The sequence below is a fragment of the Corvus kubaryi genome, unplaced genomic scaffold (genome assembly GCF_017639235.1).
Source record: "Corvus kubaryi isolate FWS band 111438036 unplaced genomic scaffold, C.kubaryi_AGA036_p1.0 split3-73, whole genome shotgun sequence".
Lineage (NCBI taxonomy): Eukaryota > Metazoa > Chordata > Aves > Passeriformes > Corvidae > Corvus > Corvus kubaryi.
Window position 1 is genome coordinate 38212760 of NW_024582091.1, and position 26877 is coordinate 38239636.

General features: G+C 39.9%; 1 protein-coding gene across 1 annotated transcript in view; it reads left to right on the forward strand.

Annotated features, from left to right (window-relative positions):
* Window positions 1-26877, forward strand: part of MTHFD1L (methylenetetrahydrofolate dehydrogenase (NADP+ dependent) 1 like) — a 147256-nt gene that overhangs the window by 72787 nt on the left and 47592 nt on the right. Inside the window, 6 exon segments of the mRNA XM_042016727.1 lie at window positions 8741-8880; window positions 10674-10715; window positions 11772-11872; window positions 12290-12467; window positions 24317-24424; window positions 26104-26256. Coding sequence (XP_041872661.1) covers window positions 8741-8880; window positions 10674-10715; window positions 11772-11872; window positions 12290-12467; window positions 24317-24424; window positions 26104-26256 — 722 coding nt within the window.

The window sequence follows — 26877 nt, forward strand, 5'->3', positions numbered from 1 at the left end:
AGCAATTTTAACCAGTTGAATTCTTTTTTCTTATCAAAAAAACTATAGGGAAAACAGTAAATACATATTAATAAGTTTGTCACAGATCACCAATCTTACACTTTGAGTAGACGTTCAAATAACAGTTTTGTATATTTTATTTTAAAAATACAGGTGATTACAACCAAACTAACGCCTACCTGCAAAAGGTATTGGAGACCTTCCATCTGAAAATCTTCCATGATTTCCGAAGTTGCTTCTGCTGCATTTCTCCGTGTATGTGGCTATCTCACGAAGTCTTGCAGCACAGTGGGCTTTACCTGCCTGCTTCTTTTACCCTCCTCTGCTCTTCTGTGGCTTATGCTGCACGTTCTCTCTCCTAGGCATTATTTCCTGTCTCTTAAAATGCTACTAACAGTAGCTGGCGTTCTCTGTCCCCATGGAACGTCTTTCTGTTTACTGATATCTTAAATTTTGTGTGCGTTTGATACACAAATTGCAGTCTGTGTAATTTCCACTCTCACAGAGCTCTCCAGCAAAGCTCTTGGGATGGTCTTGTTTGCATCAGATGTTTCACTCGGCCATTTTTGCATCAAGACAAACTGCTAATGCAGGGGAATACTCTTCTTCCTGGGGATACATAACAGGCAATGCCCTTTTACATGAATTTCTAAGACATGTAGTTGTGCTGTCAAGAATAGTGTTGGTGTCCTCTCCCAGGCCAATCATGAAAGGAAGGAATTCTGTCTCCTAGCAAAGACTTAAGTGGAATGAAATAAAACAGAACCTGTTTGTCCTTCTAGGAGAAGGGTTTCCTACATGTGTACACGGAAAAGACAGTGCCTAAGTCATGGACAAAATCATTATCATAATAAGCAAGTGCTCCCCGGAATTTTAGGAGGGCAGAGTGGAGAATGCTTCTCCATGTGCCTGGTGCAGAGTCGGGGGGAGCTGTACCAGGGCGGCTGCCCAAGGCGAATAGCTGCATGCACTGTGGGGTGGGCTCACACGGCAGTGATGGATGACTCCGTGCCTGGCGTGCCTCGGGTGATTGCGCAAGTGACAGGAGCATTGATCATCGTGATTCAGCGGCCCTTTGTTGTGTGGCATTCGCCGCAGCCTCGGCCGACACCACTCTTCTGCTGTCTGTGCACAGATGCTTTTGTTCTGTGATGAGAACGAGGAGGAGCTTGGGCGGCTGGCAGAGTGATTCCCTGGGCTCTCCTGCTCTCCCAGCCATGACCGTCCGAAGGCATGCCAGAGCATCCACAAGCCGGCTTGTGGTGAGAGGTGCTGCTTAAATGGATTTTGTCTCTGAGTTGAGATAGGCTCTGATGGTAGCTTGTCTGGCTGCAAAAATTGTGTATTCCTCATTCACTACCTGTATCATCACTCATTGCCCGATTGTATTTCTGCTGCTCTTCAGAAAGTTTGTCTTCTTCCAGGGTGGTTTGTCTTCACCCAGTGGTGGTTTGTCTCAAGAATAGGGTTCTTTGCATCCCTTCTTTCCTTTTTCACAGAACAGTGCAGTATTGGTGCTAAAGCAGGCATCGCTTCATGACCGTTTGATGAAATGCTTAGAACTTTTCCAGGCAAGAAATTTTCAGGCTCTCTGCCTGCCCCTTGAAGTTAGTGTTTTCCAGATGCTTGTAACATGAATTCTCAAAGCATGTTCAAAGTCCATTTTCAATAGCTTTTTCAAGGGGAGTGTAGAAGGACCCAAAACCTGAGAGCTCAACAGAAGGCAGTTTCCCTTTGATGAAAGACGCATTGGTGGCAGGAGTGTCAGCCAACCGGATCTTTTAAAAGTGAAGGTAAATGGAAGTTTGGTAGTGAGATATGCGTTGAGAAACATGGTTTAAGTGTGATGAAATTTATTTTAAGCTCTTAGGGGGATACTGTGGGTACCATAAGTTAATACACTCCTTGCAGAACTGCAGAAGAATAGCCTTAAGTGAAGATCCATCAGTGCTGCTGTTAATTATTCTTTCCACGCAACTCCAAATAAAAAAGTGGTGAGGTTTTAATTTTGTAATTACCAGAAGACTAATAATTCTTTTGCCAAAGGCCATGGTGATCTTTAAAGTATGTAATGTAATTGCCTTATTCCTGTGCCATTAATTGTGCTCCAAACGTGGTCATCTGTCTTATGAGCAAATGTTACTCTGTTACCTCAAAGAAAATGTGCTATGAGTGGTGAAAGGATGCAACCAAAAATTCACAGCTCTTTTGTTTGAATTTTTCTGGTTAATGTTATAAGAGAAGGAGGTTACAAAAGAGGGGCTGTGTATATTTGGTTAGTGTATTCAGCTATTCATTACAATTCATGTCAGGGCCCAACACTTAGCCTATGAGTTGCGAGTCTTTACATGATTATAGGACACAGAAATTAAGAGAGAGTGACTGTAAAACCCAGCAGGTTTATCAGAGGGATTCAAAGAAACGTGTAGCCCATGAAACCAAATTCGGCTCACTTAATTTCTATTAGAATGAATCGTTTGTGGCTTGTAAGACATCTTCTGTTTTTTAATCTCTGGTAATAAATCTAAATAATGAGCTCATTACTAGTGAACTGCAAGAAAATGTCAGATTTTACATTTGAATATCCAAATATGGTTTGACAAGGTGGCTAGGAAAGAATTAAGTTTTCCACTGCTGAAATGTATCTTCCTTCCTTCCCTTGCTTCTGCTGCTTGTTTGAACACGTTCAGACACTTCTCTGGTCTTACTTCAACTAATTCAAATATAGCCCAGTGGAAAAAATTACAGGTTTTTGTTGGGTTTTTTTTTTTCTCTGTTTTTGTGTGTTTTCACTTTCTGTTCAGCAAATTCCATCAATTTACCTTCCAATTAAATGAATGCCAGAAAAGGCAGCAGGGACAGAGCAGGAGAGAAAGATAGAAGACAGAAAAATGAACAGGGATTACCCTTTCAGCAAGGCTGGGTGCTCATTTGATTCATCCACAGTGGAAAACCATGCCCTAAATTGGTGGTTTGGAGGCAGGAATCACTGCAGTTGCATTTCTGTATATTTTCAAGACGGGGAGGCAAGCAGAGCTGTGGAGATGTGCAGAGCATGCTTTCTGTCACACAGTGCTACCCCTGTCAGCTCCTGGAGTTTCCAGTTTGATTCCCACCCTGAATTTAAAAACCAACATCTGCAGCATACATACATAAACAGGCCTTTAACACCCACAAAGAGAAATTGTGTCCTTGATCGTCAGAGGATTGAGATTTAAGGGTTTTCTTTACCTGTCTGGCTTGTAGTAAATAAATGAACTTTCTGCAATTCTTTTTTGTCTATAGTGTGGGAATAGTCTATATGAGTCATTGTGCCTATTCTTTTGTTTAGTGTATGGGATGCTCTTGGAAAGTTAGCAGCAATTGATTTTAAAAGTGAGTAACTCTGAGAGGTTATGAGGTAACCTTTAGTTTCTCATTTAAAGCTGCTCTGCATTTCAATGGTAAAATTACTTTCTTATGGAAAAATAATTGTTTCTAAGGAAAATATTGAAATAGCTTGTTATGGAGTCCGAAGGGAATCAGCACTTAAATTAAATGTATTCCTGGGAGCCAAGTTTCCTGTGCAGCCCTTGCTGCCAGGACGCAGTGACTGTTAGTGGAGGCCTGCGACTCAGCCAAAGGAGATAATAAGACTCCTTTGAAGGAAGGCAGAATGAATTGCCATATCTGCTGGTTCAGTCAAAAGCATGGATTGTATGTCAACAATCAGAAACCTCCAGTGCCCAGACCTTGGCGTGGCAAACACTGCCCTGGCATCTTTCTTTAGCAAAGGGTGGAAAGTACACATTACATCCAATTAGCTTATGGTCTGTTAAACTTAGGGGCAAGTATTTTTCCTATTACCTTTTCTTCTACACCTCACAACAACAACATAAAATTTTGACAACCAGTGCAAAGTATTTTCTTCATGGCATAGAAAATGTTCAGGCTTAACAAATTCATGTGTATTTTCTGCTGGACTTTGTGTTCAGCAGTGGTAGCAGTCAGTTCCTGTGTTCCATGACATCTGAAAATGCGTGTAAAGAAAAATGAACAGGAAAACTCCCTCTGTAGGTAGGGGAGGGAAGCGGGGAAAAAAGTATCTGTTACATTCCAGAATCAGTCATAATAATGGAAGTTCACATCAAATAATTGCTAGAGTCAAAATGGACAAACATCTGGCTTATTCATCCCTAGCTATACTAACAAAAATATGATATCCTGTTAGAAAAATCACTGATCATCCTGGTTTATTTTGGCGATTGTGCACCTTGGTATTTTTCACTTAATAAAGAACATATCAGTACTTTATAGCTAGCATATCTCCAGTTCCAGGTTCACAGTTCATGTGCTTCTGTGACTTTGAACTCTTCCTTTCCTGAGTTTACCAGCAGACAGCTGCACCAGAACAGATATGTTTACATGTGGGGAGTAAATGGCAACTTGCAGCTCAGAGTTTCCATTTCCTTTTACATTGTTCAGGAATCCAGGCACACAATTCGTCCTCAAGCTTCGCCTCGTGTGTGCATCTGACTTGGCCCTTTGTAGTACAAATGCTTTATTTTGACATTGATTTGTTGATACAAAGGGCTGACTAGGGAAAAGCTACTTTCACTAGAAATTACCCTCAGTAAGCATGAAGTTCAGTTGTGGGTGAAATAGCTTTTTAAAAAATATTCTAAACATCACTTTCTGTAAGGCTTTTAAGCACTATATCAATGTAAGACTAATGTGGAACCACTTTATGCAGCTTTAGTGAGATAGATGTATTTTTAGATGGAGAAAAATTACATTTTGTAGTAAGAATGACGGTGAAATCTGATTAGCTGCTTAACACGCGACACTGTCTATTTAATCTATTGTCACATGTAGGTGATTCCCAGATGTTCTTGGTAAGGCAGTAATTACATGAAGGAGGTTATGATAATTATAAACAAGAAACAAAACCATCAGGAGGTTATGATAATTATAAACAAGAAACAAAACCATCAGAGTGATTTGTTCATTTGCCTGAACCCTGAAGTAGAATTACAGACCCCAGTGAAGAGTTTGTTCTGACTTTACACCATCTGACAGACTTATTTCTGTTGCCTAGTTTCACCCCTACAGGCTTCTCCTTCCCCTTTTGTACCTAATTTTGATATTTTGGATTCTTGCTCTGAATGAAAACCATGGTTTATGGATGATTTTGGTAGCAGGAGTGAGTGAAGTAGGTATTACATAAATGATCTCTAGGAAGATCTGTGTGTTGTGTTTTGCCTACTGGCTTTTTGAACCAAGATACTGCAGTTACCCTGATGTGTTAGAATGAGCTGCTCTTGGTCACGCTCATGTGGATATTTTAGGAGAACAAACTATGTGACCTTACTTGAGCACTTTGATGCAGTTTAGTTCTGATATATATATGTGTGAATTAATTGCTAGACTTGGCCTATAGCCCACTCTTAACAGTAATGTAATGGTAGTGCACTTCTGATACGTGAAATTTAAATTTTTAGTCCTCATTCCAATGTTCTTTATTATGCTTAGGCTCTAAAACTGAAGCATAAAATCAAACAACGGGTTTGCACTTTAGGTTTTGCACTTTATACAACCACACAGTGAGAGTCCAGAGAACTGTACTGACTGAAAATTGCACCCAGGAGATAATCTTTTAGCACTTCTTGAGTCTTGTCGGTGCAAGGAGGGGATCCAGAATGCAGATCAAGGCCGGGGACTGTAATAACACTGATCTAGGTCAGTATATGTTTGCCATGGAGTTGTGTTCTCAGACTGGAAGTGCAAATACCTGTGTGTTTTCTGTGAGCTTGCTGAAGGCAGATCATTTACCTCTTCACTTTCATTAAAACTGCATTAGAACTGTGTTTGTGGCCTGGAAATCAAAGCAAGCAGTTAACACCATGCTGGTACCTATTACAAACCGCCTACCTGCTTTCAGGGCAGCATCCCACATAGCCATGATTCATGGGGCTGGGAAATGGTCACTTAGCAGGGCACGAGATAAACAGGCATCCAGGGAGGGGAGCTGAAGCTGGGCAAAAATGTATAGGCAGGTAGTAGTGCTTGTGTCATAAACTGTTCTTCAGTTGAAGTACATCAGACCACACTACTTAAGTAGATGTTGCCCAAAATTTAAGTGAGTTCACCTGTAGTCTGTAATTCTCTTCTATTAACAAACTATGTATGAGAAATTATTATCAAAATAAATGGACCCATGTTTTACTTTAATTTTCTGTTGTTACATGTAAAGTGATTAGCTCACCACGTACTACTTTCAATTTCTGTTGTTACATTTAAAGTGATTAGCTGGTTTATCTCATGATCACTAAATGTAGAGTAGTTTGAAACTTCCCATTCGTAGTCTGTGCTTTTCATTGATGCTTTCATTTGAAAGCAGGAAACAATCTGAAAGTAATTGTATTAAGTGTTTCAGCACAAAGATTTTAAAGTATAAGAGCTTGGCATGTTATTCTATCTTCTTACTATTCCTTAGAGAAAATAAAATGGAGTTGCAACTTTCATCCAGGCAGCTTTTCTACTGCATCCTGTTTCCTTCCACACACTGGAGAAAGCTGATGAGAACTGATGTTCGTCTCCCTTTCCTCCACTTCCAAAAATCCCGTTCTCCGTGTTGTAGCAGTCACTCTGGTGAACTCTGATACACTCTTTGGGTTGTTTAGGCAAATGCGAATTTTGCCCTCCATATCAAAGGAAAGATTGCAAAGAATAGAGGAATATGCACTGCACTGGCTGCTTGGACTGCCCGAAGGGTGGCTTGCTGTGCAAGCAGTTGCTGTGGAAGGCTGACATCTCTGCTTTTCTCCCACTGAAAGGCAGACTTGCAATCCCCCCTTTCTCAAAGGGAAACTGACCCTTGAAAAGGCTTGGCATGAAATGGATTAACTCCCTGGAAACTTTGTTTGGAAATGTTAGGAGACTGCTATGTATATGTGCTGGCAACCTCTGTAAGAGACAAATTATTTTCCCACCCTCTCAAGCACTTGGTAGTTTATCTGTTGTTTATATTAAAGATTGATCGTGGTTATATATTCCTAATTCAGGGTTCTCATTAATCACCCTATGCCACATAAGAGACTGAAGAAGAAGAATGAGGGTTACTGGAAAGCAGAAATGTGATCCCTGGCTTTGCTTTTAATGTGACTTATCCTGACATTAGCTTTGCTCCTATGAATTACTGCATTTGTGTAAACATATTTCCTTTCTTTTTTTTTTTTCCCCCATGTTTGGTGTGTCTGTTTTTCTCAGGGCTATTTAGAAAAAGATGATTTACTTATTACAATGATTGAGGAGAATGTTAATCATGACACTTGCCATGTTACTATTTCAGGAGGTCCCTGTTCCCCCCAGCAGGCCCACCCTCTTGTTTGCTACTACTTGCTGCCTCTCCCAGCCCCAGCAGCCATTTCCTCCCTCAGAGCAGATCCAAGCAATTGTTTCAGCCTGTGCAAAACGAAGAAGAGGTGGAAAAGGACCAGTGGGGTTAGGACAAATGCACAAAGGCTGGGACTTCCTAAAGTGCATCGGCTGCCAACAGTGAGATACTTTTTGTCACAGCAACAGAGCAGATCTGTACCTCCTCCTTGACCCTGCTGCAGGTTGCCAGCCCTGAAACGTTCAATCAGCTGTTTGTGGTCCCTTCCCCTCCTAAGTATGAGAGACAAAACTGCTGGCAAGAGGGAAAGAAAAGGGAATTTACAGGTTTTTACAAGTTGTTTTGGGTTATGAGAACATGTTACCAGCCCTGCTTGGAGTCAGGTCCAGAAGCCTCTGGAGCAAACTATTTTCCTGCCCTGACTTGTCTGCCTGAAAGTCCCTTCACATCTTTCAGAGGCATTCATTGAGCCCAGCTCTTTAGTGTGTTCTGGTGGGAAAATGTTGCATCAGCAAATTTTCAACCAACAGGAGATTTAATCCCTTAAATTTTTTATTTGCTGTGTGCTTGTCTTTGTCTATTATAAAGAAATAACTTGGATTTTAAAAGAAGCAATTGAAATAATTTCTACAAATCAGGACAAATTCGCTCTGAAGAGACTGATACCATTTAATACGGATTATCTTCTTTTTATTTGTAGCTCCACTAAAAATACTTTGCCAGGTGTATCCTAATTTTGCACAGATTTTTCTCTTAAGTCATGTTACATTCATGTCTGACTTCTTTGGTGCAAAATCCCATTATTAAATTTGCTATTTAAGAGCATGTTCAACACTGAGATATGACGGTAACTGCTGGTTTGTGTTTATAACTAAACATCCTCTCCACAAAAGCAAGAGATCACCAGAAGTTCTGCAAAGCTAGAATAATTTAGGTCCATTAGTTGTGATGAAAGCACATTTTGAGTAAAATCATAGGAGGAGGAATAATATAGGAAAGTCTTATATCTGTCAGAATTTGCAATCATTTTACCCATAATTGCACAGAAGCATTGATTTTAGAGGACTAGATATTTTTTAAGTACTTTGGTTCAAAGTAATTTAGATTGCTTGGTATTTTCCCCCCATGTAACTACCTTTGATGGCATATTGTACATATCAAGAATAAGAGAATTTATTTCTGAGTTGGGAATAGGTTTTTAATCAGACTCAGTAATGTAAATAGACCTCTATTTGAAAGTTCATTCAAAACGGAGTACTAGTGTGTATTTAAGAGCACTGTGTGCTAAAGTAGAAATATCCCCCAGTGTTTAACCAAAAACATGTTTAATGTGTGGTTTTGTTCTGGTTTTTTTATGTTTAACAGTAACTGAAGCTGGCTTTGGTGCTGACATTGGGATGGAGAAATTCTTCAACATCAAATGCAGAGCGTCTGGCTTGGTTCCCAGTGTGGTTGTCCTTGTTGCTACAGTGAGGGCTTTGAAGATGCATGGAGGTGGGCCAAATGTAAGCTTTTGCACCTTTCTTGGAAAACTCAAGTTGTTGCTAATATTTGAAATAAGTAAAATACCTTGATTTAAGAACTATTTGGAGTAGTCTATGGGGCAGTATTTAGATAACCCTTCTGAGATACCTCGTTATATAGACGTTGTCTCTGAAGTTAATGCTATCACTAAAGCTAAGGCACAAATGAAAGAAGAGGGACGGAAGAGCTCTGAAGTAGTACTGCATCTTGCAGACAAGGGAAGTTTGTTGCATGAAAAAAAAAGCTGCAAGATATAGGTATATATACATATTCCTTTCCCTAGCTTTTGAAATAGTAGTTGTAAATGAACTGAAGTCGTCACAGGTTGGGAAATTTGACGGCCAAGGAGAAATGAGACGAGTTCGAGTTGCAGCATGTGAGTGGAAGTAGAGAACATTGTTAGTGAAGGTTTTGAGATTTCTTTCACTCCACTAATGGGTACCCCTTATGTCCTTTTATTTTGCTCCGATTAATTCCCTCAGGGATGCTGAAGTAACTGATGAAATTTTGCAAGTGTTTTCCTGATATAACAAGAGTCACCAGTGTATAATTTTCTGTTGTCTGAGCCATGGGAGAGACTTTACAGATTAGTGATTGTAGAAGAGCTCCTCAAACCTGTAATCAGATCAGACTCTGCTAGCCGAGCAGACAGACACTTAACTCCTAGGAACACTTTCATCTGCCCAGCATGCTAGAGAGTGATGCTGCCAGGGAAACAGTCACACTGGGTGAAAATACCAGAGCTGTTTCCACAGCCACAAAATTTTAGAATGCATAGTTTCCCTTACAGCTAATCATCTCTAAGAGTTAAAGCTGAGCTACCCTTTTTCAGTCTTTCAGGTTGATATAATGATATCACTATCTATCATTTTAGGCCACTTCTAATGCATGTTTTCTTTATTTTGAATTATATTTCTCCATCCCTGTCAAGGCATTTATATTTTCACAAGTGTTATCATTCAATCTAGCAAAAATAGGACTTAAATATGTTTTAATAACTGTCTCTATTTCTGTCTCACTTGTGTCCTTAGAAGTTTAAAGCTTTCATTTGTTTACAAATGTGATGCATTCATCACTGAGGCATGTAGAGTACCAGATACTTTTACTGGGAGGTTAACTATAAAATGGACTAATGCTAGAGACAAAAGTGAGTAAGTCTGGTGCCTGAGATTGATGTTATGTGGACCTTGGAGACTCAGTATAGTACCCCAGTACCTTGGTGATGCACTTTGCATGTATACCTTTGTGCTTTCCAGCAAATTACTTGCGTGCCGTTCCTTGCCATGGGCAGTAATTACAGAACACTCAGAGATGATGTTCTTGTGTGTTGCTGTTATTTCTTCAGCTGTTGGAAGTTGCTGCCTATTGTCTTTGCACTGCTGGTGTGCTGTAACAACATGTAGAATGAGATCCAGCTGCCTCCCCTGGTAGTCTTTTGCAACTAATTGCCGAGGCAAGACCCGTATCTTGCTACCCAAATACAGTAGGAAGTGTTGCTATTCTTTGTGTACTGGTGCAACTGGAAATAAAATAAATTTTGTACTATTCATAAGCTTATGCTTTGTCTTAGGAGGGTTAGTGGTTGCGTCTAACCCTTCTCCTTATTATGGGGTAGTGGGTCTGGTTGCTGCAGTCAGGCTGTGATGTTGTGTGCACTGGTGTGTGTTAACTGGCAGTAGAGAAAGCAAGCAAAATTGCACTTCTGACCCTTTAGGGTTATATGACAAGTATGAATCTCTGATGACTTTGACTGTTTATTATTACCTGATCCCAGGTAACTGCTGGTGCCCCCTTGAAGAAAGAATACACAGAAGAGGTAAGAGGAACTGTTATAAAACTTAAGAGAGGTTTCTGTTTAAAGGAACAAAATAATATGGTGTACAGAGAATCAGAACTTCTCCTTGCCCTGGCTGGTTAGTGTGCACAGCTTCAGGTTTGACAGCAGCATGCTCTAATGCTGACATTCAAGTGAACATCTCTAACAGGCATTGCCAACAAGTAAAGCCACCTCATCTTCCCTCAGCCTCTTTCTGTTACCCTTCTTGTGTGTATTATGTGTGTGATTGCATGATGGATTGTAATGGGGAACTGAAATAGCTGAAAAATAACCTTTTTTCAGTAGTTTTTGCAAGACCACTAAGTTTTCAGACTGCTCAACACACAAGCATTTATAGAAGCAAAAGAGCAGAGTGGTGTAGGGGTCAAGAACACTCCCTGAAATTAATGATAGCATAACCTGTTCATTAAACAACAAGTTTAATATGTTTATGCTTCACATTTGGGGTGGGATGCCACTCTTCAAACAAAGAGTGAATTCTGCTGGTTTGTTTTCTTTGTCACTTCACTTCAGACAAATTTTTTTGCTTGTATGAGGCTAAGCATATGTGTTTTGTTACAATTAAGACAAGGCCTACAAAGTGTGACGTAAAAGAGTAAATAAGGAAATCCAGTAATGTGCTTTTATCTGGGTTATGTATGTGTACATATGAACTCTGCATCTAACACATCTGTATATTAAACCCCACCCCACTACTGCAGTCTGTTTATAAACCTTGCAAACAGCAGACTGAAACCTTTCACAACCACGACAAGCAACCAGTCATCAGCTGCACCATCTTCCTGTGTCTCAGAAGAGAGCAATGGTTTCATGTACAGGTTTTGGACACTGCTTAGTTACTTAAATATGTCTGATGTTTATTAATTGGAATGAGAATTAATAAGTGCCAGAATACTTTCATCTGGAAGCATTTCACTTGCCTGCAACTGTCATGATCAGCACTGTTTATGTTCTCTTAAATTTATGGAAAATTCTTTGGCTGGAGAAGACTTTATGTATCTTACCATTTCCATTAATTTTTATTTAATTGCACAGAACCTCCAGCTGGTAGCTGATGGCTGTTGTAATCTGCAGAAGCAGATTCAAATTACTCAGCTCTTTGGAGTTCCTGTTGTGGTTGCTCTAAACGTCTTCAAGTAAGTCTGTTCTTTCATTACTCTTGTGAATGAATACACAGTTCAAATTTCTCACTTTTCTTGGTTTTTAAATTATTCAATTTGGCATGAACAAAGAAGCTATTATAGAATTTCCTTTCTTCATCATGAATATAAAGATATTTAAGTCCTTAGCTTGTTCTTAGGGTGTTAAAACCAACAAAAAAAGTATATACTATTATGGAACTGATAATCTTCCGTGTTAATTAGCTATAACAGTTACAAAGTTTTCTTGAAACCCATAAATACATATGCTGTATATAAATGCATTATGTATATAGTATGATTTCTAGATATATCTGCTTTACCACTACTGATGGTAAAATAAGGCTAAGTTTATAAGGTTATAGAAGAGAACTAATTAAACAAAATAATGAGACAGGACTGTTTGGTTGGCAGAACTGACTCTCCAGCTGAGGTTGATCTGGTGTGTAAGATTGCAAAGGAGTCTGGAGCATTTGATGCTGTGCCCTGCAATCACTGGTCGGCTGGTGGTAGAGGAGCAGTAAAATTAGCTCAAGCTGTGGAAAAGGCAGCCAATCAGAAAAACAGTTTCAAATATCTCTACAGCTTGGAGGTAAGATTTCTTTTCTTTCTTTTTTTTTTTTAATGAATGCATTCTGCATCAGAGTTGGATTTAAAGCAAGAAGAACATTGAGAACATTGAAACGAAGTTATCCAAAATACTTGGAAAGGAACTTGCCTTGGTTTAAGATCACAAAAGCTGAGGAGAACAAGCAATCTGTGGCTTGTCTAATCAGAGAGCAGGATACTCACTGGTAATAATCATTACTTAGTGCATTGAACGATACTTCTGATACTTTCATGTTTAACTTAAAAGTATGTATGCAGATGGAACACTCACCTGCTGTTTTGGAAGACTTCTCCAAAGATCTCACAGTCACAGTATTTGTCCTGTCAGTCGGTTAAAATGAGTTGTAGTTGCTGTCTCACAGTCACGGGTGTTGCACCAATAGTTGTGGCTTCCTGAAGCTGGGGCTTTGTGGCTAATTTGCTTAGCCCTTAGATAACCCAACAAAGGAAAGCGTGGTCCAAGTTTCAATCCTATGTCTGCCAGAGTTAGTGACTTTTTCCGTGTCTGTTGGAGGCTGTTACTGCAGTTGTCTGCAAGGTAACATCACAGCATTGTGAATTGTCAAGAGGAGCTTGGACCCCTGGGAGCATTGGAGGTGCTAGGGTACCACTGTGCTGGCAGAACATTTGGAGGGACATATTGCCAAGAAGGTTATATAAATGATTTCTCGTGGCCTTCCTGGCTATCCAGATGTGGGTGGGTTTAAATCTGAACAGCCAAACAGACTTCTCTGGCTCTGAGAAAGCCCTTGTCAAGTTTCAGATCCTGTGCCCCAGTTGACCATGCTACTTAAGTTTCTTTAGAAAATGTTCGAATGCTATTTTTTAATAACAGAACCTCAGCTTCATTCTTTAAAATGGCTGGAAGTTCCTGTTTTGATTCTTCTCTCCAGCAAAAAGTTCAGTCTGAGGTAGGTATGCCCTACTGTCAAATTTCATTCTCTCTTCTCCTTGATATGCACCCCGTATCTGTTGCACCCATTTTATTTTTACTTTCCACCTCCCCCGCTGTTTTACAAAGTGTCAGTAATCCAGCCAACCCCTGTCAGTGTTAACCACTGCCTTGACAGAATGGATGGACATATGTTGGGAATATTACTGCTGTAGCGTCTATTCAAGGCATTTTGCCCATGCAACAATTTTACAGCTGAGAAATGGACCATGCATATGCCTTTCTAAGTTTGTCTCTACTGAGATGCTCTGAAAACTGAGGCTATCATCTTATGGGACTTGTGTAATTAAATGGGGAAAAAATTTCTTTGAGAAATACATGTAATAGTTTTCCCTGCTGGACACTTGTGTTACAGGGATAGCACATTAGCCTTTGAGAAGGCCCATATTTAAGCTCTGATGTTACTATACACTATGTAGCTTACAATTTGGTGGTATGAGTGAGTAAAAAGGATTGGTAGGGGTGGACTCTGCCTCTAAAGAAAATCAGATTGATTTCCACTTTAATGTCTTTCCCAGACACATCGTTTCGTGCTGTGTTGCATAAGCAGCATGATCTTAAGCACAAAGGGAATGAATCACATCCTTACATCAACTTAATATCCCGTAACTTCACACAAGTATTGTAAGCCTCAAAAATAAGTTGAAGGGATTTTATAAAAACATATAAAGATTTTTAAATACTGTAAAAAAGTACCTTCAGGCCAACAAAAACAGTAAAGTGTGAAGTTCAGGCTTCTGTTTCATCCTTACTGTGCAAAGGATGGGGACTGAAGCAGTTGGAAGTAGGAGAGTGAAACAGCAATGCTGTCACTTTTACAGTATGTAGGTCAATTGGTTACTAGGCTCACAGAGAAGTGAAGGAAAGCCACCTCTCCCAAGTAAGCCTGCCCTGATTTCTTTTGTTGTTGTAGCAATTCTGAGGTGCAGTTTCTACTGTTCCAAGGGGCAAAATAAAGAAAATTAAGGAAGATAAAAAGCAGTAAAATGGGATTCAGACAGGTTATTTTCCCCCTCATTGCGCCTAAAGGGGATGTAAGTGAAAGGACATAGTTCCATACTTCATCTGATTGTCAGATTTGTCCAGTTACTTGAATAATATTGAGTCCTGGTTGCCTCAAGTTTCATGGGATTTGCTGTGGCTTTTTTTTTTTTTCTGTTTTCTTTCCCTTTTGGAAGGTCAAAGAGGGGAAATACTCTGCATAAAACCACTACCACTTCATTCATATATCTATCTGTCATCATGAAATTGCTCTACTGTTCCCTTTACTCCATGTCTCCATTTAATCCTTTGATGTCTATGCACCTTGTTTTCCTGTCTGGAAAACTTCATCAGAATTTGCTTCCAGAACTGGCTATAATTAGAAAAATTTCCAACAGCACAGACCACTGTAGCTGTAACAGGTTCATTCAATATTTTGATCTTTTGTTAGAAAGCATCACTCAGGTTATTAAAAAAAAATAAGCTTCAAACCCTTACATGTAAAACTGGTTTATATACTTTTTTCTAATTAGAACAAACTTTGAAGTAAACTTTTTATTAGTGTGCAGCCAGACATATAATTAGATGATAGTCCAGGTCAAGTGGGCTCTCTTTGTTTCATTTTTTTTCCAAATGCATTAATCTCTGCAGTGCTTTATATAAATTCCAAATGCATCTTTGAAAACAAAAGCTTCCTTGAAGGATATTTACAAATGTGTGTAGTGTGAGAAGAACACTAGAAGAAAGTATTTTCTAGATCTGACAAATGCTGGTTAAGAGTTGAGAATCAGCTTTTTTTTTCTGAATCCTGAGGTATGTTTATGCAGTTATACCATCTTGTCCAGTGTTACCTGAGCATGTGCCGAATGAGCAATTTTAGACATTGGACCCAACAGAGTTGTGTCAGTTCAGGACTCAGGCTCTGCTCCTGTTCAGTATCATAGCAAGCTAGTCTAATTAGAAGACTGTGCTAATTTTATTCCTTGAAGCATCTCATTTGGTCTCTTTAAATGTCCTTGAGTGTCATTCCATGACACACTCTTCTGTAGTCCCACTTTTAGATAGCTTTTTGGGTTCTCTTTACTTATTTCTATAAGCAGGCAATCTTTTTATTTATCCTAGTAGCTGATGCTTGTAGTTAGAATTTTTTTAAGTCTTGATTATAGTGTTTGACATTTGGTATAAGGTGAACAAATATTTTGGGGGAGTTGAAATGAGAACAGAATAGGTCATATATGGTTTTGGGAGTGCATATGTGTGGCAGTAATTTCATGGATCATATCCATGACCTTTGACAAGTAAATACTGCATCATTGCCACTGTAATATTGTAAGAAAAGGATGTAAACAGATAGAGTGCACTATGAAATGCTTACAGTATTAGGAATTGCACAGGGAAGGGGGGTGGTTCAGGAGCAAGGATGAGTCTTCATATCATAGACTTCAGAGTTTTTAACGTAGCTGAAAATATTATTGGCAGCAATTGAAGTAACTACTACAGTATTGTGTGGTTCAGTATGGATTTCTTCCCCCTCTGCACAATAAGCTCTCTTAAGTAACTGTTGAGTTGGTTTCTTGCAGAGTGTTTCTCTTCAGTATTTGAAGGATGGGTTTGTTTAAAAGGCCTCCTGAACTCTTTGTGAAATCATCTGTGGCGGTTTATTTTAATATATATTCTTGCTACATATGGAAAATATCAAAATATCAATCCTCTTATCACTGTTGACTTCCCTTCTGGGTTCAGTTTTCTTGAAGTATGAGTCTTTAAGTTGCAGCAGAAAGCTATTACTCAAAATAAAGTTGACTGAACCATTAAAAGTAAGTTTAGATAACTAGGGGGAGGAAAGGAGAGAATGGAAACGCATCCCATTCCCAAATTTCTCTGGCTTCAGTGCCTGTTCTTGATCAGGAGAAGGGGGGAAGCTATATTCCTCACTAAGCATGCCTGTTGAATAACCTGCCTTCACTACCATGGTCTCCTCTCTTCTGCTATGGTGAACTCTCCCTTGACTTAGAGCAGCCCTCCTCAACCTGGGGCAGGAAGCATAGGTCTGAAAGAAGGCAGGCATTAGGTTTTTAAGAGATACAGTGCCCCTTCCTTCAAGCAGCTGGAGTGGAGTGGGCTCTTGGGAGATACAAGAAAGAAGGACAGGCATTTGGCATGAGGCAGGATCAGCCTATCTGGCTGGTCTGTGAGTTAGCATTGTCCTCTTGAAAGAATGGCATGGTAACCTGACAAATATTATTGAAAAGCCTCAAATCACCTGATTTATGCTGCACTGGAAAGCTAAAGTGAAGACTGTAAAGGTCAAAAATGGGAGGGAAGGGGTTGTTCCAATCTTCCAAATTTGTTAGATGACACCATTTTTGACAGTGCTATGCCTTTAGCATGTCATGACAAATGAAAATATTTCCAGGTTATACAGTGAAAGTTGATTGCACAAATATTTTGGCAGAGTGCAGTGCATTGGCTGGCCAGCCTGCAGAACAAAGGAGAGCTTTCTCAGCTTGGGACCATCCACTGGGAGCGAGGTTGAGTAGCAGCACTTCTCACGGAGGCATTCAAGCAGTTAGCAGCCTCAGCACTGGTATTGTTCTTCCCCTGCTGGGAGCATAATAATAATTTGGGCAAATCTGGAGCATCTGAGTCCAGAGTTTTGTCTGCCCCTGCCTCTGTTGTGCTGTGCCAGTATGGTGTGGGCTGTCACTTATCTCATTTCTTCCAGTCTTCGCTTCAGCTGTCACAGACAATGGGTCACTCAGAGGGGTCTAAGGGTAGCATCAAAACAGAGCAAACTCTACCAGCAGCAGTTCTCTGTGCATTATTTTCTCTTCCGTCCTCTGGCCATGGTCTCCAAAAGCGAGAATGGGCTGTGAGTAAGGAAGGAGGAAGAGCCCCATCAGTGGAGGAGAAGGCTCCTTGGTGCATGTACTGGGAGAGGAGGAGCAGCTCGAAGAGGAAGGCACAGTTAAGAAGGGCTCATGGGGCCTGGGTTTGAGGATGCCAAGCTTCAGGGGAATTTCCCAAGGCAGAGTGTTTCTTATGGTTTGTAAACTTCTCATCTATTGAAAAGGCGAGGTGAAGGAGGTGCCAGGGGTATTTTCTGTTTCGTCTCCTCTTCCATGGAGTCACTAAGCTGTGAAAGCCATCCATCATGCGTCTGCCATCACACCAGCCCAGCATACCTCTGCTCATTTGTCTGGGAAGCATAGCTTCTATGTTCTTCTCTGTACAGCATGGAGTTCAGTCATGTGTGGACCTAATGGAAAGTCCTTAAGTACTGCTGGGCTGGGAGTAAATAAAATTATGTATGCTCCTTACTGAAACTTTTCCTAATAATTGATGGCAAACATTTCTCACGTTTTCTCAAACGTTCTACACGTGCAGCGTATGCTAGGCTTTAAACTATTTTCCCCCTCCCCTCTACTGCTGGTAAGACATCTAGCAGTGAAGCCACATCAAAGAGGAATTCTTTGGGCTTCATAGGGCTGTACCACCCACTCCTCCCACTCCCATCAAAGAGATTTCTGTGGAGTCTGGACACTTGTTTCACTGAATTGGGTGTTCTAGGGTTGGAAACTGTCTTTCTGCCACTCCATCTCTTTATTTGTGGATGTAGGCTCTTGACAGCACTGTACTTTTATGTTTGTTTTCATTATTTCCCTGTTCTTTGCATGAAGCAATTTTCTTAGGCACAGCTGTGGTTTCAAAGGTGGGGAAGTGCAAACCAAATCTCTAAAGGCCACAGGCTTAGGTGTTGATTCACAAACTGTTTAACTTCACTGAAAATGCTTTTTCACAAATTAAAAAACAAACTCTTGTCCTGTGTCAGCAAAGGAAGAGGAGTGCTAAAGACTTGGAAATCCTTTTGTCAGCCACAGAACTTCTGGAAACAGAATACACAGATACTTTAATAAATGCATTTTTATTTTATCCAAGGGAAAAGCTAGGAGTTTGAATGTGCAGCGTCAGCTATTGTTTTAGCACTGCACTCTGTCACCCCACACAGCACCTTCAGCCATACTCCCATCATGTTTTCATTTGGCAGCCTTCCCAAGAAGAGGAATGAGTGATGTCTGCATACTGTTTCACTTAGCCAACCAGCAATTCTTCTTTATTGCTTTCAGTGAATGTGTTAGGTTAAAAAAAAAGTGCCACTGCCTAGAATTTTGAATTATATTAAGAATTTCTGCTAAAACACAAACAGCTGGATAACAGTAAGACCAGAGGTTGTCACCTTATAATTAAACTGGTGATGTCATAATTAAAAATAGGCATTGAGACTAAAGTGAATGTTAAAAGTACTTGAAGTATTAAATGTGTAAGTTACAAGTGAATAGTGCTTCTGTGTATTCTCTGGTTAAATGCATGTTTTTTCAACAGAATCTTAGTTTTGTTGGAGAATGAAGTAGTTTTAAGTATTTATGTTGTGTAACTGTGAAAAGATCCTGTCAAACAGTGCTGCACTGATGGACACTCACTTATGGTACTCAATTTGAACTAGATAATACCAGGGCTTCTCTTAGAAGTGTGGCTTAGCTGCAACCTAGTGGAATGTAGTATGACTAGGGACTTAGTGCTGTTGTCTCTGGCTTTGCAGAGATGTGTTCTGTTGGTGAGGAAGTCAGGAGGATGTTTAAAAGCAGAAGAAATGAAGGAGGAAGGGAACAGGGGTTGTTTTCAGCAGTCTCAGGGACTGTCTGTGGGGAGTTAAAAAGATTAACTCCTTTCTCCAGTAGCTAAAGAGCTTAAAAAAGTCAGGTGTCCAAATTAGGATGCAAAAGATGGAAATCTTGAGCATAGTCTCAGATGAGATCCCTGGTAATGTGCATGCTTTGTTTCACTTAATACTGACTTTTGGCAGCAAGACTGATTTCAGGAATCCCAGCCAAGGTGTGTGTCCCTGCCCCAACTCGCTTTTTCTGCTGGTACATTTCAGTGCTCAGATTTGAACAGTTTGAGCAATTCTTCCTGCTTCACATGGGCTTTGCCTTTATGATAAGGTGGATGTGTGAACTGATATGGGTTGCAATAGGGATATGTTTTAGCCTGGATCACTTTCTCTGGTATGTGCAGCTGCATAAACAGTGGTGCTGCCTCAGTTGCACTGGCACATGGGTGAGTGTGAGCAGCAGAGGAAATGAGGGTGAAAGGAGGATCTATTGTAGTTGGTCTGCTGTCCATGGAAATCCTTATCAAGCCCTACATGAAAAAATGATAATCTGAAGTCGGCTGTTAGAAGTGAAGGAAGATATGAAGAGTGAAGGAAATGTGAGAAGAGTTTAGCATAAATTAAGCACTATTAAATTATGTTTTGGTGAAACCATTGCTTCAATAGTAAGGGAAGAAAGAAGATTGTATAATAAACAGCACCACTTCGCACTAATATCATGTCTTGCAAGTGAGATGGACTGGAAGTGGCAGTATGGCTGGATGATAACACTGGTATGATTTCATCTTAGATAATCAATACAGCCTTGGGGATGACAGGCTCTCATCTTTATCAGTGCTGATTTCATGCTTTATTCATTCTCTATCAAGTAATGAAATGTACAGCTACACAGATACTGTTTTTGTGAAAGCAGTTTGTGCTTTAGCACTTGTTATGCTTCAGCCTAGGAGATAATCCTGTTTATGGTGTGGGTGCCTGGCAGCCTCAGCAAGCACGTGTGTTTGTGCTTGCCTCAGAAGCAGCATATGCCTTTGGTAGCTCTAAATGTGTGAGATTTCAGAAGTGCACATTCTCTCTGGCAGGACTGGCAAGATTGGCTGTTTCTGAGAGAAACCTACTGAATTGTCAGCAGATATACTGGGCCACACAGATTGTACTGTGTGGCCCAGTAGCATCTTCTCATATTCAATGTAAATTTACAGTAAGTATTTTATGTTACCCTTTTCTCAGGAAGCTAACATTGAATTTGGAACAAATTCTCTGAAGCTGCCATAATTCCTTCAGCATTAGTACTAATACATAGTTGCATATCTGTAAAAGTCAGGTTTTATCTAAATCCATACTGTCTATTGTCTATCTGTCACCTAATTGTCGCCTAAGTGTTGTGCTACAGTCACAACTTTACCTAAGGGAACTGAGAAGAGGAATAGCTTTTATTGTTGATCCTAAATCTTTCATGCTTTTGACACCCGGGACATTTTACAACTTTCCTTCTCACCCTAGCTGTCCAGATGGCAGAGGTGCTGTGGAATCAAGTTTCTGTTGATAGGGGTGCATCAACACACACCATTCAGATGTGGCTTTTCATCCTCCTTTCCTTAAGACTGTTTTGCTGATGGCCTGACAACGGTTGCATCAGCATGGCTGAGGGTGCTGCATTGGAGTTTGCTAGTAGGAATGAACAACTGGTTCAGGAATTTCCTAGGCCATTGTAAAAAATTCTCAGACAAAAAAAAAAAGAGTTATTTTCCTGCTTCTGGCAAGGATGGGGTTAATTTTTGCAGTAGTTGGAAGAGAGCATGGCCAGGAGGTTATTCTATACTGTGTCACATCATTGCTGGGGAAAAGGAGTTGCTTCATGGGAGAAGGGATTCCTGGAGGATCTTGGTGGGCACACTGAACTGGAGAGTACCATTCCCAAACCACAACAGATACGAAATTACTCTTTTTTTAAAAGTATCTGAGATATGTATTTTCTGCTGGCAGACATTTGACTAAAGTATATAAGGCACAAATAGGTAGTTGACATGATTTTTTTTTTTATGGATAAGTCTGGTATCAGCTGGAGCAAAAATCCAGCTTAAAACAGCCTAATGATTTAGTTACTTGTGCAATGAGTCTTATTTTTTAGCCCACTTCTCCATGTGAATTAGCATTGTTGCTACATATGGTGTATGTCTTTGCCCATCAGTGATACTATTTTGATAGTGAAGTGCTGAATAATCAACAGTTTTGTTGAAAACCTTAAGCTAAACAAGGGTCTTGTAAACATCCAGGCTTCTGCTGTGTAAAATGTCTCTTGAATTAGTAGAACTTCTTTTCTGTTAAATACCATTATGACACTTCCAAGCAAAATGAAGTTTTATTTCTCGTGTAAAGCAATAGGTGTTTTTAGTGTGGAAAACATTTCTTTAAATTAAAGTGAAGTTTCCCGGCACTATTACTTGATAACTGAAACACAGGAAACTTTTTAGCTTGAAATGCCCTGTTACACTGTGATTCTAAACAGATAATGCCTTAGAAGTCCCACTAAATACTAGGAAACAGGTGGATCCTTAGCATGGTGTAGTGTACTCCTTTCCCTACTCCTGAAACTTCAGGAAGGAAGCATATCTGAGAGTGTGTTAATGTCTATAGCACATCTGTGCCTTCCTGCTGGTTTCTGTCTGAATTTGGCTCAGCCAGGACTTGTCTTGCCTCTGCTGAGATTAAATAGGCTCAAACTCTCCTCTAACACCACGCACAAATTGCCTCACCTGTTTGTGTGCACAGGCCTGGCAAAAACATGACAGTGTCAGGAAACCACTTTTTTTTGCCATTCACACTCACACAATTCCTTCCCCAATCGTGATTCTTCTGAGGTTACATTTGCAAAATCTGAGGTGTGGGTACCGACCCAAGAAGTATCTGAAATTCTAGTAAAAGGAAAAACAAACCAGGAAAAAGCCCCAAACCATAAATCAATAGGGATATGGTTTGACTGTCCAGCTCAGACTCAGTCATGCAAGACACTGCACATATGCCAGGAGAAGCAGAGTGCCACCACTGTCATTAAAGCATTCTCCTGTGATGTTAGCCAGAGCCCTGCTGGGCTTCTTTTGGAAAATATGGCTATGGTCATTGGAAGGGGGCTGAAGGTGCAGTAATTATACTGCTGTCAAATTAGGTTGAAATGTTTTGACACAAATGCAAGTTGAATCTAAATGTCCATCTCCATCTCAATGAATTTACTGAGGTTTAAGCAGAAAGCTGTTAGTTTCGATGTTGGCCTGCTGACAACAGGGAATGGAATGCCTTTTGCCTTTCCATTTGCCATTGCTGTTAGTCCTTGACTGCAAGCAAACAGCACCCAAAAGGCAAATTAACAGACATGTTTTGCATTTCTCCCACTGTGTTGAAAACTGCCATGGATATGAACGTGTTTAATAATCACCCTGAGACAAGTTTCATCTCGTGATGGCTGTCCATGGCACTAAGTATTCCATTCAGCTTACTGCTGCCAGGAATTATACCCAGGATATTTGCAATGTGCTATCTCCAATCCTGATTTTTTTGCACTGCTTGGATTCCTGTAAAAAGCCTGATGTTAGGAATGTGATATTATTCCACCCAATTAAGGCGCAGTAATTGTATAGTGAGCATGTTCAGAGAGTGTCTTGTGAAGCTTCTTTAAACCTGTCTGAAATTTCAGATCTGAGGGAGGATTTTATCTGAGCCTTAGTAGCTTTTAACTGCCTTACATTTAAGGTACTTGGAAGTCTGGTGAGATTCTTTTCTTGTGATGCCTCTGTTACTGGAGTTCTTTATTAATGTAAGCTTTAATTTTTCTAAAATTCAGTCATAAATACAAAAAAGGTTGATCTGACACAAACCCTTCAGCTGATGTATCTTTGCAGAAAAAGAACTACTTCCAGACAGGCATTGCAAAAATGTGGTTAACTGTGGAACTTCCTACAAATGCCCCAGATAGAGTTCATTATTCACAAATTAATTAATTTTTTGCCTTTGTTAGAATAAAATGAAACACTTCTATTTTGTGTTCTGGTGCTTTTTGTATTGCTTGAGATTACCAAGTCTTCCTCCCTAAGTGATATCTCTGGATTTTGTTTAGCACTTCTTCCATGTGTGTTGTTAATTAAATATGCTACAAGTTACTGATGAAATATTCCCTTTAATATTGCACACATCTCTGGCCATCTGTAGTCAGCACTGAATTAGCTGAACTGGTGGTAAGATCCCTCCTCCATCATCCTGTTCCTATTGAAAGAAGTCAGAGAACGACTTGTTTGAAGTAGGCTGGAGGAGTCACACTTGCTGTCTCCTCGGTCATTAAAAACAAAAGGAAAGAGAACAAGGAAATAGGAAAGGGTTGTTTAAATGCACAGAAATGATGGCACAAAAAGTAAGTGCCTGATCTGACCACAAAAAACTTTCTTGAAAATCTGTTAAGGGTTTTCTGACAGACTGAATGTGAGAGTCTGCATCTGCCTTCAAATAGAAGTCATGGAAGCAGAACTTGTCCAGTTCGAGCTGAGTAATGTGATGTGAATACTCTTGGAGACTGGGATTGAACTTAGTGACTTGAGGTTTCAAAATGAATTCTAGAACGCTTTCACTTTTTTTTTTTTTAAGTGTCCAAAGTGTCCAATATCAAAGCTACAATTAAAATATGCATGTTAGAAAGGAGAGGAGGTGAGAATAATAATAAATAAAAGAAAATCACAATCAAAGGAGCAGTGATGGGTCAGGAATTTTCTCTTAGAATTCCTTGCTTCTCAGAGGATCATTCCCTGGCTGCCTCCTACCTTGCCTTGTCCACTGGTTGTGTCAGTTGTCTTTATTCTGGAATGAAACTTTTTTGTCTAATGATCCCTGTTAACCCAGTGGAGCTTGCTTCCTCCTATCTGCAGTGTGAGTTAGCTCTTGATTTTTTTAACTAGATGGCAGTAATTTTCTTCCCCCACTTCAGGCTCATGTTATCAACTCTGTAATGCACAAATTGTGCAGCTTCCAAATGATGGAGTAGCTGAAATCACAGCTGTTAATTCCTGTACCTGTAGCTGCATATCATATCCATCACCAGTGCTCTTTACTTTGTCTCATGCTTTAGCAAGCCCATTTGACAAGGATGAATCTAAATGAGAGATTCAGAGATCTCACTCAGCAAACAAGATCCTAGTTTCTCTTGGCTAATGTTCATCCTTGTATTATTTCCTTGTCTCTGCAGCTTCCTATTGTTGAAAAAATAAGGATCATTGCTCAGAAGGTGTATGGAGCTCAGGATATAGAGCTGTCTCCCACTGCGCAGTCACAAGTTGATCGTTACACCCAGCAGGTAAGAACACCAGAGAATTATGAAGACAGGCACTTGCTGGATGCGAGTCTTGGGAAACCTCAGGGTGTAAAATGCTCTCAGACCAGAACATTAAGTCAGGCTTTGCTGAAAGGCATGAGCTTACCCATGGTGCTGAACTGTGGAGGTCAGTATGGATTGGTTTAGATTCCATAGAACAGAATGGTTTTAACCTTGAAAGCGATCTCCTGTGAGATATGAACAGCATTCAGAATACTTCTGAGATTGTCCATGAAACTGTACTTTCTATGTAGTGTGGTAATTTTGGGTTACTCTCTTAAACGTGGTAACTGCATATCTGCAAAAGTTGCAGCTAGCAGATACAACCAATTTTAGCATATGAGTATTCATTTGTGCCTGCGAAGAAGGGTTTGCAAACACAGCAGGACCTGTGCACAGCTATGCACATTGATGACAAAGGTCCCAATATTTGTAAAATCTTTTGATTTCTTTCTGTTCCTATTATTTTCAAGGAGTTGTGAGTACTAGAACATGAAATACATCACCTATCCTGAAGCATGTGGGAGCATGTTACAGTTTGAAAAGTTTTGAAACCACGTGGAGAGGTGAATGTGGTTTTTGTAGTGGAATGGCTTCTGGATATAAATGTGGCTGGAGACTTTCTGTCAGAAAGTAGAAACTATGGACAATATATTAAGGAAAATCCCGGAGTAAACTTCAGCAACTTGGTCAGACAGGCAGAAGTGTAGCCATCTTCCCTATAATGCAAATGTCCTAAGAATTAATTTGATTTTTCTAAATGGAAAAGATTACTTAGTGTGCTTGGAGAAAAATAATCCATGCCTTTATTTTTTCCTGCTGTGATTCTTTAATCCATTTTTTAGTCTAAATGTTAGTAGTGTTAGGAAATATTTTCACAATGTCATTAAAGGGTTGTCAGCAGTGGGTGGCAGAGACAATTCCCTGAAGCACTGCCTCTCCTCCTGGCCTTGTGAACTGGCCCTGTTTGTCAAGGAATTGAACAGAAGAGTAGAAGGTGCCTGACTCAAGATTAATCAATAACTTGGAGACAAATGATGGGGGGAGAGCTGCTGGGGCACTTTTCCTGATTTTCTCCCACATTTTCAGTAACTAGTACACTGGCATTAGAGAAATGGGTGCCATCACCTCATGCAGTTTTTGTTTTGTTTAAAAACAAAGGAAAGTAACATGATTACCATCTGCGTTTACCCCCAAGAAGCCATTACTACCCTTAGAAAATTTTGGACTCTGAATCCTGGTCTCAAATTGGTGTCAAACTAGGTCATAAGAGCCCAGAGGGAACTGCTGTGCTAGATTTTTATTAAGTTGGTACAGGTTTTATGTTAAGTGAGGTACCTGTTGTGGACCCTTTCTGAAAACAGCACACTTTAGCTGTTGCATAGGCAACTTTTGCACCTAACTGTAGGTTGAGAACCCACTCTAGAAGCTAGATATCACTACAGCCAAGTCTCTGGCAACAGAGGCCTGAGGTGAGAGAGAATAACATGTATAAGACCATATTCAGCCCACTTCTGAGTTATTAGCTGTTACCAAAATTAACTATTGCTATGTGGGCTTTAGGGTTTCCAGAAGATACTGATAACAAAACAAAAACATAATGTGTCTTTACTGTGAATTCAAAAACATTTTTCTTTTTTTTTTTTTCCTTTTTTTGTTAGGGATTTGGAAACCTTCCCATTTGTATGGCAAAAACTCACCTATCCCTCTCCCATCAGCCTGAGAGGAAGGGTGTTCCCACTGGTTTCATTTTGCCGATTAGCGATGTGCGAGCCAGCATTGGAGCTGGATTCATCTACCCTCTGGTAGGAACGGTGAGTGCAAAGTATTCTACTTGATAACTCCCCTTTGACCCAGCTTGAGAGGGAAGTGCGTTTCCTGTTTGTATCTAAAAATAATGTGTAGAACCATGTGAGTTCTTGTTTTTGTATAATAATCTTATCCTCAAACTTTTCATAGCTCTATGCTGATAGGAAAAGATAATCAAGAAAATGCCATGTCATGTAAGAGCTTTGACTGTCGGGTCTGAGAGAATGGCTCTTGCTGTTGTTTCTGTTGCTGTTGTTTTTAGGTTAGTCTAGGGTATTTAGGCACCCTAATGCTGCAGAAAAATGAATTTACTTGTCCATTGCCTTTTCTTATTCAAATTGCAGACCATAAATAACTAGTTAGATATTTGTATTCTAAATTTTAAATCTTTCCTCCATCATTACAAACAATTTTAATGTATTTAGATTAAAGGACTTGTGCTGGGGAATAAGCTTAAAATAAGTGCTCTTCAGCTGATGAGCCTGATCTGCTCCCAGTCTTTGTGAACATCACTACTGGTCCTGTAAAACTAAGTTATAGTGGAAAGGGGTAGATTTCTAACTGAAGAAATAATAGCACATTCCTTCTCCTTTTTTAGAGATTTAAACTATGAGGTGCTAAAAAGA